The sequence below is a fragment of the Euprymna scolopes genome, chromosome 35 (genome assembly GCF_053919585.1).
Source record: "Euprymna scolopes isolate OS-2025 chromosome 35, ASM5391958v1, whole genome shotgun sequence".
NCBI classification, from domain to species: Eukaryota; Metazoa; Mollusca; class Cephalopoda; order Sepiida; family Sepiolidae; genus Euprymna; species Euprymna scolopes.
The window spans coordinates 13,443,629-13,459,549 of record NC_136516.1 but is presented as its reverse complement, the minus strand read 5'-3'; the positions used below and the strand labels follow the sequence as shown (position 1 = coordinate 13,459,549).

Below are 15,921 nucleotides of genomic sequence, written 5' to 3'. Positions count from 1 at the left end.
TCATGGAAACTGTGTTTAGATTTAGGCACAGATAGACAGTGGGGGGAAATTGTTGATAGTAGTTGTAGTTAGTTAAGTATTTTTTTGTGAAAGTCTAGGTTGGTAAGGGGGGGGAGCATAGATTGGAGCTAATGAAAATAACGATAGAGCAAAGACGGGCTTGCAGCATCTCTTCTGTGAGAAGAAAGTTGCAGGGAAGAGAAAAATGTATCACCTACTAGGTTTCGAAGCCAGTTTTGAACTCTATCAAGGTAGGATAGGGCGTGCCGAACGAATTCACAACGCAAATTTTGTAAGATAAAAGTCACTGAAATAAAAGATATTTACGACGTCATTTCGTAAATCGTAGATATTATAATTTAAGGAGTATATAAAAAGTTCTAAGACATAGTAACTCCCTGGAGAACTCGCTCTAAAAAAGCCTTTGCTGGACATACAGAAAAAATGCACACACAAACACACATTTTGCCTTTTATATATATAGATGTACCTTGAGGAATAAGTTACCATTTTCTTTCCAGATTACAAGAGTACATAAAATGGCTACTCCCCCCACCCCCATAACGATTTTTTTTTTTTGATTTTAGACATTATTTATCCAATACAATGCTGATCTAGAATATACCAACTTTGTGGGTGTTTGTTATGTAGTTCTTTACTTTTAGCTGGACATACAAACACACATACATACAGACAACTGTCCTTTATATAATAAACTAGCGGGAGTACCTGACATTGCCTGGGTGTGTCGAGGTGGTCTAGTAGGCACCCAAGAGATGTTAAAAAAAAACAAAACAATGGTAGTAAGGGGGGGGGAGGGTATCAAAACAACAGTCCGGGTGGAGAGAGGTGTTAAAAAAAAAAAAAAAAAAATGGTAGTAGGCAGGCAGGCTCGAACCCATAACACGAAGGAGAAAAAGAAGGTTAACGTCTTAGCCAATGCGTCCATGGCGAAACCGGAAGTCGCGAGCGTTGGAATTAAGGCTAGTCAATCCAGCAGAGACGATGACTTGCGAAAATATCAACGAAAAAAAAGCGACCCCTCCTTGTAGAAAACTGTCCAGTTGAGGGTAAAGGAATTAATGTTTTGGGCCAATTTTTCGATATTTGTCATCTGAAAGACCGAAGTTTAAAACGATACTGGTCTCGTCATCATCCGACGCATCTGTCGGAAGTTTCTGGCAGACATACAAACACACACATTTTGCCTTTTATATATTAGACTAGCGTGGGTGCCCGGCGTTGCCTGGGTGTTTGTCGGTATAAAAGAAAAAAGTTTTCGGGGGCAGGTAGGCCTTGAGGCGATGGTGGAAAAAAAGTGTGAAAAACCTGACATCTTACCGCTCGGCCACGATGGGACAGGAAGTGAAAAGCATTTTAATTTAACGATTAAAAAGTTAAGTGACATGTGCGTGATTTTAATGAGTTCAAACATCACGTGACTTAACTTTGGCTGCAAGCCAGTTTTCCCAAGATGTTGGGGAAAACCAGCTCCCCATAAAAAGGGAAGTGTCCAAATGAATAGCAATTGTCTGATATAAGGGGTTTTCCCCTCCCGCATTGATCAAACCTCATTGCTTTCCTGGACCTACGAGTGCAAGGGAGCTTGTTTGCTACGGGTTTAGTTTCGCTTTTTTATACGGAAAAGCCAAAGAAACACACAGAGACCAAGAAACATCGTGAAAATAGTATGTAAAAGTCGCCCAAATTAAAAGATACACACGACCTTGTTTTGTGAATCGGAAATATTACAACCTAGGGAATAGATAAAAAGTTCTAAGAAACAGTGCCCCCCCCCCAAACGACGCATATATATATATATATATATATATATATATATATATATATATATATATATATACTAGCAGGGGTGCCCGGCGTTGCTCGGGTGTTTGGAGGTGTATGCTGTGCAAAAAAAGCAAAAAAACAAAAAAAATGGTTAATTTTTTAAAACTTTGACCCCTATTATGACCCCTTAAAATTTATTGTTTCAGGCTCAAATCACTTTATTAAGTTAGATCCATGTTCAAGGAACCTAAATCTAAAATTTCAAGTGTCTAGACCCAAAATTGTCGGAGGAGTTTGGTAGAGTTCTTAAAGGTCAAATCGTTGAAATTTGACCCCTTAACAGCCAAATTTCTGGCTGACACCCGTCACATCGATTTTCCCAAATCTCAGTACCCGGTATTTCAAATTTCGAGTCTATAGACTAAAAATTGACAGTTATTGCGTAGGGAAATGTACACAGACAGACAGACAGACACGTTCACTTTTATAGATATATAGATAACTACTTCATTTACTCACATAAAATTAATATACGAAAGTATAGATTTATGCGTAAACTTTAAGTATTTACTTCAAAAGTGCTCAATACATAGGTAGAGCTAGTTAGTAATTTATAAAATATATATGGCGATTAAGCTTAATCGCCATATATATTCTATAAATTACTATATATATATATATATATATATATATATATATATATATATATATATATATTTAAAGTGATGGTTGTGTAGTTCCAACGAGAGAAAAAAATGCATATTTAAAAGAGTGTAGCCATCAACAATTGTGGTTTTTTTTAAAAGGTTTTCATCATATTTTTATTTTAAAATATTTTTATAACGCGTTTCGAGCTTAGGGTGTGCTCTCTTCAGATGTTTTCGTAAAAAGTTTTTCATTATAATGGGAGTTTGTAGAGTTATTTTTACCTCCGCTGATACTAAATGTGTTTTTCAGAGTGATGTGTGGTCTCAGACATTCTGTCTCCAACTGTAAGTGTTCAAAGTGTCCGGTCAAAGTTAGATTCAAAGAGGGGCTTTTGGTCCATTTGGTGAAGGTTTTTATGGTTTTTTTAGGGTTCTTTTTAAAGACTTTCTTTCCCCATGTATAGCACACACTCACACACAATCACACACGCGTACATATACATACATGTACATGTATACATGCACACGCACGCAGGCACACACACATACACACACGCACATACATAGAAATATATGTAGGAGCATACATATATACATACCCACCTACACAGTCACACACGTACTTACACACATCCACTACTAACATGTCAGGCACATATTGGTTAATTATTTTTATTTTTTTATTTTTTATATTTAGTATTTAGTTTAGCGGAGGTAAAAATAACTCTACAAACTCCCATTTTAAAGAAAAACTTTTTACGAAAACATCTGAAGAGAGCACACCCTAAGCTCGAAACGCGTTATAAAAATATTTTAAAATAAAAATATGATGAAAACCTTTTAAAAAAAACACAATTGTTAATGGCTACACTCTTTTAAATATATATATATATATATATATATATATATATATATATATATGATTTTCAGAATGTGAGAGATTGTATATAATAAATTCCACAGCCAATCAACGTCGCAGCCCACAAGAGCCATGACAGTCAAAGAACCGGAAGTCCAAGACTCGAGTTTCGCCCTCATTTGGGCTCATCAGTTAGTGTCGAAACTCGAGTCTTGGACTTTCGGTTCTTTGACTGTCATGGCTCTTGTGGGCTGCGACATTGTTTGGCTGTGGAATTTATTATATATATATATATATATATATATATATATATAGATAGATAGATAGATAGATAGATAGATAGATTAAACTGCTTTTATATGCACAAAGGCACAGAATATTGTGCATATTGAGTTGAAAAGCATTAACACTAAAAAATGTCCAATCATTGAAAATAGTAACCCAAGTGAAAGAACAAACTGTAATCGACACAGAACGAAGAATTGTATATTTATAAAAAGAAAACATCAAATTTTCTTTACATCTAAATTTTATCAAAATCATCACAAGTCGCATCTTTTGCTTAGTGCAGATCGTGAACCCGTACAGCACAATCATATTGTCACACCGGTTCTTGCCAGATCACCAAAGTTAAGCAACATTGAGCCTGGCCAGTACCAGATGAGTGACCATTTGGGAAGGCTAGGCGCTGTACGTACGTTCTGGGAAGGTTGGGCGTGGGGCCAGCACCCTCACTCCGTAAAAAGAACTCAGTCGCTACAAAAGCATTTACAAAGTTGTAGATAGCCTATGCCCCTTAGCGGTTCAAAGCTATGGAGGATGGAGGAGACCGTGAACCCACGTGACTTATTTTTCATAATTGACAGGCCAGTGGTTTATCGTTTGACAGGGCAAAATAGTTGAAGGGTTTTACTTTTGATTTTATCAAATAGAGAGGGGTAGGGAAGTAGTTTGATGGAAGTTGGATATTTTGTTTTTTTTTCTGATCAGACAATGTCTCATAATGAAACGCATAACATGATTTTGAAACACCTTAATGCGATTGGTTAGTTGTTTAGTCCAGGTGATACAATCAAGATCATATGAAACTACTGGGACGACATGAATTAAATAAACTTTTACTTTAACAGTTATTGGCAAACTTTTTGACTTTAGAATGGTGCTGTATTTTTGGAAAGCCGCCCAACCTAACCAGATTCTGTGTTTCAATGTAGTCTCATGATCACTGGAGAAAGTTAGTTTATGCCCTATATAAAATGAATTGAGTGACCTGTTTGATGGGTTTATTGTGAATAGTCATGTTTAGGTTAAACTGTGATTTAGCTGTAGACATACATTCTGTTTTTTTTGGGTTTACTTCTAATCCTATCTCCTTTGCATTATTTTTTCTCCATCTTCTCTTTGACTTTCTGCTGCCTCTTTTGCCTTCTAACATATCCTCAAAGCATAACTTTGACAGGCCAGTGGTTGATTGTTTGACATGGCCAAAAATTTTAAGGGTCTTACTTTTGATTTTATCAAATAGAGGGGATATGGAAGTAGTTTGATGAAGGGTGGATATTTTAAAATTATTTTATTTAATTTCTTTTTCGATCAAACGATGTCCTGTAATGAAACGCATAACATGATTTTGAAACAGCTTAATACAATTGGTTACTTGTTTAGTCCAGGTGATACAATCAAGGCCACATAAAACTACTGGGATGACATAAATTAAATAAACTTTTACTTTAACAGTTATCGGCAAATTTTTTAATTTTAGAATGGCGCTATGTTTTTGGAAAACCATTCAACCCAGCTAGATTATGTTTTAATGTTGTGTCATGATCACTGGTGAAAGTCAGTTTATGTCCTAAATGAAATGAATTGGATGACCTGTTTGAAGGGTTTACTGCGAATAACCATGTTTATCAAAATAACCTCCTAAAAGGAATAAGTTATCACAAGTTAAAATTGAAGAGAATTTAAATATATTCATCCATTTCAACATACTAAAATGATTTGTGCTGAAAAAAAAAAAAAGTGTTTTTTCTCACTTTGGTTCAAGTGTCCATTCACCACGTTTCCAAGGTTCTTCCTTCAAAGGACTTTTCAAGACATTTTCGTACTGACGGTAGAGTGTTTTCTCTAAAAAATCTTCATTTTCTTGCGTTATGCCCATTTCTTTCTGGGATTCCATTTGTTTCACTTGCCAACTTGGCGTCCTGTTTGACCGTTTCCTTTTGTGGCGCCGTTGCTGATATAAAAGAGATGCACTGCATCTGAAAAAAAAAAGTATTTATTGAATACACATTTATTTTTAAATGACCATTAATTAATTTTTTAAAGACCATCAATTAATTATCAAATGACACCAATCAATTATCAAATAACCATAAATAATTATAAAATGGCCATAAATTATCAAATGGTCATAAATTAATTAAAATAGCATCAACTAATTATCAAATGACCAATTAATACTCAAATGGCCATCAATCAATTATAAAATAGCCATCCATTATGAAATGATAAATTATTAAACGATCATAAATCAATTATCAAACGATCATAAATCGATTATAAAAGGACATCAATTAATCATCAAATAATAATTAATTAACAAATAACTATCAATTTTAAAATAACAATGAATTTATCATCAAATGGCCATCAATTAATTATCAAACGACCATAAATCAATTATCAAATGGCCATAAATTATCAAATGATGATTAATAATAAATTATCAAATGAACATTAATTTATTATCAAATAACCCTTATCCTTGAGTGGCCTCTTGGCCTTGATAATGTGGTGATGCCTGTGTAAAAAAAAAAAAAAATGACATCAATCAATTATCAAACAATCATAAATTAATTATAATATGACATCAATTAATCATAAAATGACCATCAATTATCGAATGACCATCAACCAATCATCAAATGACTATTAATCATCAAAAATCAATTAAATATCAAATGATCATCAATCAATCACCAATTAATTATTAAATGACTATCAAATGACCATCAATTAATTTCAAATGAGCAACAAATTCTCATTTTTTTTTTTTGTTTTTTCTTACTGCGTTTTCACTCCAAACAAGGTACAGTGCCACTTGAATGTAAGGGAACAAAATTTGCAGAGATACTATGTAGAGAGTTGAGCAGCAAGATGTCGATTCACATTACACTTGAACTTCTGCATGTCAGTACAGTCAGGTAGCAGGAAGGAAATTCCAAAATCTATCAGTTTTATGGGAAGAAACTATTTGAGTAGAAAGCTTCCTGGTATTTAAGGATCTCTACAGTGTAGGGGCAGGATTTTGTTGCATGTCGGGGGTATACATGTCGAAAGGGTGCAAGAGCTTAGAGCTTGTCAGAGCACTCTCTATTAAAACACTTGTCAAACAGGCATGCAACATTTCATCAATGGTTAAAGTTTAGTTCACAATGCAGAATCTATTGGGTTGGTGACTCCATCTATTTCCAACAATTCTGAAGGGATTCAATATTGAAAATTTGTCAATATTAGTCAGGTTTTCAATACTATGAAGATTACAATAATTGTGTCCCTTGAACAATGTAGGGAATTGCCTCCCCTTGTCTGGGTTTAGTTGACATCTTATTTAAGCTGTTGAGTAACTTGAAGTTATCTTTTCTTTGTATATAAAAACGAGTGTTTACGTGCACTCACTCTCTTTGTTTGATCATGTAGATAAAGGCAGACAGTCTCTCCGTATCTGTGTTAAAACTAAAAACATGTTACGTGTTAATTGATTTATCTTTTGTCAACCATCGATATGACTTCCAATATGAATTTTATTTGAAGCAATCAAGGTATGTTTTTTTTTTTATTTAATTCATAATTAATTATCAACAGGTTATTATTTAACTAATTAATTAACCAAGATTCAACAGGAGCTCTAGTTATATGATTGTTCCAAAAAGACAAAAAAAACATGTTTGACTAAATTAAGTGATTACACCGATGTTGCCTACTGCTATAGCATTTGTCAAATGGTGCATACGAGTTATCCGTGTGCCAGGCCGATACAGAGATAACTAAAAATAAAATCATGTCTCTTGCTCCCTTTAAATGATAACGTCTCGTTTGTGTTCCTGTGTGTGTGTTTTTTACAAAGGCATCACCACTTATCAAGGCCAAGAGGCCACTCGAGGATAAGGGTTAAAGAGTGTACAGTAGTCAATTGGACAATAAAGTAATCGTTAGTAATGGAAATTCGGTAAATTTGTTAACTTATATGGAACGACTCATCAAAAACTTGTTTACGTTAGACTTGAAGACAACCATATTGTAGTCATCTGGAAAGTAGGAAAACGGAAGACAATTCCATAGGCGTGCAGTTCTAAGAAAGGAGCTTTGTTCATGAAATCTACGTTTTCTCCTTGACGGGTGTTTCTTGTGGGTGTCTTCCATATACACAAACAGCAAAGCTTTTGTCATCTCTTCTTAGAAAAGCTGGACAAAGTTGATGTATATATGTATATAACCTGCTCTATCATTATTTTCATGGCAAGTGTTTGTCTGAGGTCCAATCTATGGTCCCCTCCCCCTGGCCAAACTTTCAGAAAAAAACTCAACTAGCTACAACCACTACCAACAATTTATCTCACTCTCTATCTAAATCTAAACGCAGATTCCATGAACAAAGTTTATGGTAATAGAACTGCTCACCTATGGAACATTGTTCCACTGGTCTGCTTCCTGACCAGATTACAATATGGTAGCCTTCAAGTTCAATATAAACAAGTTATTGTTGAGCCATCCCCTTAAATAATCCAAATTCTACCCAAGCTATACCATTAGGCGACTCTGCCTGAAACAGAAAAGAGGTTAGCTCTACTTGATCGTAAATGAGGACGTACGAGGTGCCTTCAATAAGTTTCCAGACTTTTTTTCTTATGGGCACTTTTATTGATACTACACATATGAAACTCTAGTCCCTCTTCGAAGTAATCTCCTCTGGCTGCAATGCACTTGTACCATTCCAACAACTACTAGAAGGCCCCATGGATGTCCTCTTGTATGAGCGTATCAATGACTCTCGCCATAACCTCTTACATCTCCTCAATTGTCTCATAACGACAGCCTCTAAGGTTTTCCTTGAACTGAAGAAGGTCGGAGGTTACATTGACCGAAACATTGTGAAAATGACACTAAAGATGAGAGCAGTAGTTCAAAGATTCAAAATAATATGAATAACCAATCCTCATCTCCAAAATTCAGAAACATAACACCTGACATATCTTTCTCTCTCCATGAGGGGCAAATGCCTCGGGTTAATACCATCAACAAAATGAAGAGAAAAAAATACTATCTTTTTCTATAAGTTGTTTTAACAATAAAAGTCGCAGAAAAAAAAATTATTTTAATTATTTAACAAAATATTATATAACACTAGCATACTACTCGGTATTGCCCGACCATAAAATATGCTTAAATATGATATTTTAATTTATGTAGATTTCATATTTTTATTACAGAACAAATACTTTATTATTATATTGTACCCAATATATAGTAAAGGTTTCAAAAGCTTAAAAAAAAAAAAAAAAAAAAAAAAAAGACTTGGGTGCCATCGGCTAGAATCGAAACAAAAACATTTAGCTCTACACGATTATTGATTATCATCTGAGCTAACAACAGATGGATATCACAACTTTAAAAATTAACCGAGTTTAATATATATATGTATATCTGTGCATGCGTAGAGGAGGAGCACCACAAGTCAATTTACGTCTGCTAAGTTCCAATTTTTCAATTTTGACACCTTAGCAGCTATTTGTATGGTCTAAAAACCAAATCGAATTTGTTCCACAGATCCAAATCCCCTATATATCAAGTTTCAAAAATTGATGGAGTAGTTTGTTAGAGACGATTCCACATACAGACAAGGTCACTTTATATATTTGTATATTTTGGCAGCAAGTCATTATGCAAGTATGTCTGATTGAACATAACAGTTATTCTTTTTTCTGATCTTTCTGGATATCTTTTCCATTTGCTGAGTGGTCTTTTTAATTTCAGTCGGCATGTTGTACAAAATGGCACCCAAAAGTTGTTGTTCAGCCATATTCTTCTCAAGCGCTCTCTATCGATGTGTCCGATTATCATCAGGAGCAATTGTTGTTATCGCTTTTTTCTTTTTCTTTTAGGCTTGGTGAATTTATAAATTTTTTTTTCTTTTTTTTTTAAATCAAAAAGATCGCTGGGCAAATGGAAAAGATATCCAGAAATATCAGAAAAAAGAATTATACCATTAGGCGACTCTGCCTGAAACCCTCTCCAAACAATTAACAACAAAATAAAAACTAAAAATAAATAAACCGAATCATAGCCGCCCCCCCCCCCCGCCTCCAAACATAAGCTAACATCCAACAGGTCAAGACATACTTACCAAGAAATCAACTCACCAACAAGACCTAAAAACTTTAACATTAAGACTCGAATTTTAAAGTAACCCCCTCCTCCTCCTACCCCACATATTCCCCTTCCCCTCATGTATCCCTATGCCCTCAGCCACACTAGAAATGAACTTCCCAGATCCTCCCCCACAAGTTCCTTAAACCCCAAAACTAAAACATTAAGCGCCCCCCACCTTCCCCCTTTGTTCCCTTCCTCTCTTTCTCCCCCCCCTCGCACCCCCCCCGACCTCATTCACTCTTTCATCCCAAAATGAACATTTCTGTAAAAGTCTGAGGAAGCTACAGACGGCCAAAAAAACGGCCGAGTAGCTGAAACAATAATGTAACTTAACAGAAAGATACGGTAATAAAAAATAAAATGCATATTTGCTCTACAGCAGTATTGAGCACTCTCTTTAGTTTTTATTAATTACCATCTCCACTATATATATATATATATATATATATATATATATATATATATATATATATATATATATACACATTAGTACGCCTTCTGATGTACACATAAACATTATAATTCATGCAGAGTTCTTATTTATAGAAACAATTCTTTATTGATTATTATTCAATATATAGTAATGATTTCAAAAATTATTTTAAAAAAAACAAAAAAACATGTCTTCGGTACCATCTGCTATAATAGAAACCAAAACGTTTAGCGCTCCAACCTTAGTCCTTATTTATCTCTCCAGCGTCATTACTGTCTTAGCTACCAACAGATGGATATAAAAGGTTAAAAATTAAACGATTTTGAGCAATGAATGTTTAATTTTGCCCATGCGCAAAAGTAACAGCAGGAATAATGTTTATTCAAGTTACCCTGCAAAGGTCAACTGTCTTGTTTTCAATTTTGATCTCCTTAAAAGCAATTTTTACTGACTAAAAACCAAATTGAAAGTGTGCTACAGGTCCAAATACCCTATACATCAAACAGGGTTCTACATTGCGAGTGAAACAGTCGCATTTGCGAGTGATTTTCCAAAATGGCGACTAGAAATAATGAAACGCTTATCTTTTGGCGATTGTATTTCTTTCACTGACAATCTTCCAAAGCTCACTACTGAGTGAAAAAAATATCTTTTAACTTTTTTTTTTCATAATAAAACGAACAGTTAATTTAAACAATATACTTTTTTTTTTAAACTAAGGCTGTTTTAAAAAAAAACATCTGAAGAAATTCGAATGTTTATACCTTCAAGTATCAATATAAAATTTGTTGTATATGTAGAATTACTTATTAAAAAAAATACCAAAACAATTTATTATGCACATAATCGTCACAGAACGAAGATGTCATATTCCAAAAATCACGTGGGTTTGGCTAGTAACTTTTCTATTTGGCTAGTAAACAAAAATATTTAGTTGTCAAAGGTCAACTAAAGATAAATTTGTCCATAGAGCCCTTTCATCTCTGTAGGCTAAATATTCAGAGAGGAGTTTAGTAGAAACTTTTTGCACACACACTGACAAGGTCACTTATATATATATATATATATATATATATATATATATATAAACAAAATCAAAGTATTTCTGTGTGCTAGGACGTTTACATCTAAAATTCTACACAATTATGCAGAATGTAGACACCATACATAAATGGAATTCAGCATGATAGTGAAATGAAACCAATAATCTTATAAGGAACAATAAAACTGAATAAGCAATCTATTAACTTTCGTTAATTAAAGGAATATGCAAATCAGTTAACCTTCATGTAGTCGTTCGCATATCCATGACTGAGTACATTAAGTTTGTTTTAATAATTTTTAAAGAGAAAAAGTGGAGTTTTAATATCAACGTCAATACACGAAAAAAAAAAAAAAGCTCAACTTTATAGATATATATAGAGAGATAGATTTTTTTTAAAGTTGCTAACTTTTCAAATTATAATAGCACACTGCCCAGCATTTCAAATCGTAAAATACGCTTAAATATATTTTAATTTATGTAGATTTCGTACTTATTATTATCAAGCCAATTCTCTATTGCTTATTATATTGTACCCAATATATAATAGTGATTTCAAAAGTTTTAAAAAGAAATATGACTTGGGTGCTATAAGCTAAAATCGAAACCAAAACATTTAGCTATCAGATGAGTATTGTATTGAAACACTTACAACATTCTTTACGGCAATAAACTGTGCAGGCGTCTCACCTAGACTTAAATATGTATATATGTATATTACTGATGGGACGATTCCAATATTCCCCCCCCCCCCGATTCAGATACAATCATCGATTCTGTATTAAATTCCTGATTTTGATACAATTACCGATTCTTTATAAATCTCTAAATATTTTACTATAAAATGACTGTTTTGCCCCAATTGCCATAAATACTGATCTTAAATGTGCACATATTTTCTCAAACGTATAAACACCCTTGCGAAGGGCAAGGAAGGTGATCTATAGATTTTAGTTTTATTGGTAGTTTAAAATCAATAAATATTTATAATTACTACCAGTGATGAAAGATTTTTTTTAAAAATAAAATCAAATAAAAAAATATAAGTAAAAGAATTGTTTTTGGCATCGGAAAATAGTACAACTTTTTTCCGATTCCGATACCCTAAAAAGTTCCGATTTTTCAGATTCATCATTCCAATACTAATATACATAATAAAAATTATTTATATTTTCATCTCATGCCTCAACCAACAAATTCTAACCTAGCTACAAGTATAATTTGCTGATTTCTTTCTGTCCTCTGATGAGAAGAATAGCAAGAACAGCATTCTTTGAAACTCCACAGAATAAGGACTTTAAACATTTGTTTGTTCTGTCGAATAATGAATTTAATTGTAAATTTTATTTACACTTTTAATTTCTTTTCTCTTTTAAATATATATATATATATATATATATATATATATATATATTAAATTTATTTATACAAACATTAATGGCTACATATGTGCATACATGTTTCTGTAATCACCTGTGTTGGGGGATTACGTCTTCAGGCCAAGAATTACCGTTGAAAACTGATATTTCAATCAAAAAACATTTTCCTATTTCGTTTGTAAAGTTAGAATGTAACCTGGGTGGGAGTCAGAACTCTGTGAGAGGACAAGTGAGGTCTTTGAAGATAATAAACATCTTTTTCATTACCCTTTCTCTCTATCCATCCCATCTTTTGGTTTTTATGGCATAAGGTACTTGAGAATTTAGTATTTTTGTCTTACAGTCTGTAAATTAAAAACATTTCCTATGGTCACCGAGTACTGACCGGTGTTTTTCAATCAACACCCATCCACACACATACAGGCAAACACACACACTTTAATACAGAAATTCAGAAGCGAATATATGCTGTTCCGTTTTATTTTACTCACACACACGCACTGAAACTAGGCAATAACTATAATCACGCAAGAATAAAATTAAAATAAGGTAAATAAAACAAATAAATAAAAAAATAAAAAATAAAAATAAAAGATAAAAAATAAAAACAAATAAACAAACAAAATAAGAATAAACATAAAATCTCGAAAGTTATCTAAAACTCCACATGTACATATATATATTAATATACTTATAAACGCATACACCTTGCTACACCCGCGCATATATATACACACACACACACACACATAGACATACATAGACATATAATGGTCATATACAGTTATAACATGTTTACATCCATACCTACATACGTAGTAATATCAATACGTGGAATCTCAAATCCAGACATCCATGTACACACTTAGGTACCATACATCATGACTGTTATTATATTAAAACTAATATTAATCCCACTAATAATCCTAGTAATAATAATTCTTGTAATATTGATAATACTAATGACACCACCAATATCAATAATAATAATAATAATAATAATAAGACTGTATAATTGGGAATTCTAAAACCCGTGGACCCCAACTGGATACACGTCCTCATAAATCAACCCATATATATATATATATATATATATATATATATATATATATATATATATACATACATACATAAATATACACATATATATACACATATACACACATCTACATATTTATATATATATGTCTGTATGTATATATGTGTACATGTAAGTACAAATACATATATACACATATACACATACATATATACACACGCGCACCAGCATACACACAATATATACATATTCAGACCATCCGCAGGTGCAGACAACATCCCCATCTACTCGTGTCTCCACATCTCCACAGACGTATGCAAGACACATACACATATATATACCAACACAGACCACCGCATACACCCACATACACAGGGACACACAGAAACCCGGTCACTCATAACGCAGGAAAACACAACAATACATGTACAAATGCAAAGACCTTTTTCAATAATAATAAGGTGCCTTTTTTTAACTTCAGTAATAAACTAGACAAAAAACACCGAATATATGTCAACTTATGTCACAGTAACATATATCGAGCGAATTTCTAACAGTATGTTGTCTAGTTTATTATTTATAACACCTTTTCCCGAACTTACCGTGTTAAAGAGAGAGTCGGGCGCCATTTTGAATTTTCCAATACATCGGTAAACACTATGCTTTTCGAGTTGAATAAACATGTTACATTGAATAAAAACACGAAAATTATATCCAGTTTGGTAGAAAAATAACTTATGTTGCCTTTGATAACATTTATTTGTTATATATTCGTTTTTTTTTTTTTGACAACTTTTTCGAATCTATGTGTGTACAGTAATACAAATCCTTTTACGCAAAAACAACAGTATTTACTTATGTCGAAAATAGTAATATATCCAAAAATTACGAAAATTCATCGAATAGAAAATTATTTATTATTAAAAGTAATTTATACGAGAAAGCGGGAAATTGCATTTTAACTAGATGTGAAAACCTTGAAGATAACGAATACAGGGAACATACTTATCTCCCTTATCGCCACTTTAATGGCGATCGACATTTTAGTCTTATAGCAATAGTTTTTTTTTTAAAAACAAAAACACAATAGCAGTTCGATGAATTTTCGTAATTTTGGGATATATTACTATTTTCGACATGACAAGTAAGTACTGTTATTTTTGCTTAAAACCACGTATTGAAAAAAAAATCGATCTGTCGACTCTTAAGAAGCATCACATGTTCTTCATTAATTCTTACCATTAAATTTTTAGGGATCGTTAAAAATCAATTTCACCAGGATGAACCGCGACAACAAATATAAACAACCTTGACCTTTCATTTGAATTTGTGTGAACGACATTAATGAAAATAATATGTAAAGATTAAAAAAGTTTTAATCAAAATATGGAGACGCTCAGATTTTATGTGTAGTTTTTGTTTATGTGTAACTTTAAAATCGCGAAAGTTGACTTAGCAAATCAATTGAGGGGCGACTGTAAAACGTAGAGGTCACTCAGTCACGTTCTCGCTATAAATGAAAGAAAACATAAATTAATATCGTTACGTTTTGTAAATAAGCGAGAATAAAATTCCAATATAACTCAAAACAAACTTACTGCGTTATTTTTGTAAAATTATCCTCAATAAGACAAGGTAAAGCGAATCGCCAACAAACGGATAACTTGAAAGTCGACATTTTCAAAAAAATAAACTTCACGGTTACTTTTATGAAAGAACCGATGTGAAAAAAATAAACCGGTCGGAACAAATATTTTTCTCCAAATAATCTGCTTAAATCAATTTTTAATAAATTTTAAATATAATTTATGTTCTTCTCGAGACAGTTTTATAAGCTTTATAAATAATAAAAGTTTCGAAAGTTTATAATATAGCAATAAATTTGATAACAAAATAAGCAGTGTCAACCAGGGGGAGATCACTCTAAATGACTAATTTCGACACGTGCGATTCAAGTTACACCGGAAAGATTTTGTTTTGTTTCGACAAACTGAAAATTCAAAGGTAGATGATCTCGCTTAAATATTTAGCCTTGACTTTGCTTTACTTTACTTACCTACATACCCCATAGAGCTTCACCACATGTTTGGAAACAAAAGTCTGCGACTTATCCCTGTCTTAGATCAGTCTTTCGACTGTCTGGAGCAGCATGTCAGTTTCAACCTTTATCGAGTAGTCGGTTCATTCGTGGTTTGGTTGTCCTCTTGACTTTTTCTGGATGAAATTTTGATTATTAGATCTTTACAGAACTGAGTTGTTATCCAGGATTTAACCTGATTTAAAAAAAAAAAAAAAAAAAAGG

At 32.9% G+C, this 15,921-nt stretch overlaps 2 protein-coding genes across 2 annotated transcripts in view; one reads left to right on the top strand and one right to left on the bottom strand.

Annotated features, from left to right (window-relative positions):
• LOC145259692 (large ribosomal subunit protein uL3m-like) overlaps nucleotides 1-15,372 on the bottom strand; it is a 53,307-nt gene extending 37,935 nt beyond the window's left edge. The window contains exons 1-2 of the mRNA XM_080117362.1: nucleotides 15,218-15,372; nucleotides 5,331-5,555 (exon numbers count right to left, since the gene is read on the bottom strand). Coding sequence (XP_079973488.1) covers nucleotides 5,331-5,555; nucleotides 15,218-15,297 — 305 coding nt within the window. The 5' untranslated portion in view covers nucleotides 15,298-15,372. The remainder of the gene's footprint in view (nucleotides 1-5,330; nucleotides 5,556-15,217) is intronic.
• A 168-nt stretch (nucleotides 15,373-15,540) lies between these two features.
• The window catches only part of LOC145259691 (uncharacterized), a 40,794-nt gene continuing 40,413 nt past the window's right edge, over nucleotides 15,541-15,921 (top strand). Inside the window, exon 1 of the mRNA XM_080117361.1 lies at nucleotides 15,541-15,623. The gene's annotated coding sequence lies outside the window, so the exon portion shown is untranslated. The remainder of the gene's footprint in view (nucleotides 15,624-15,921) is intronic.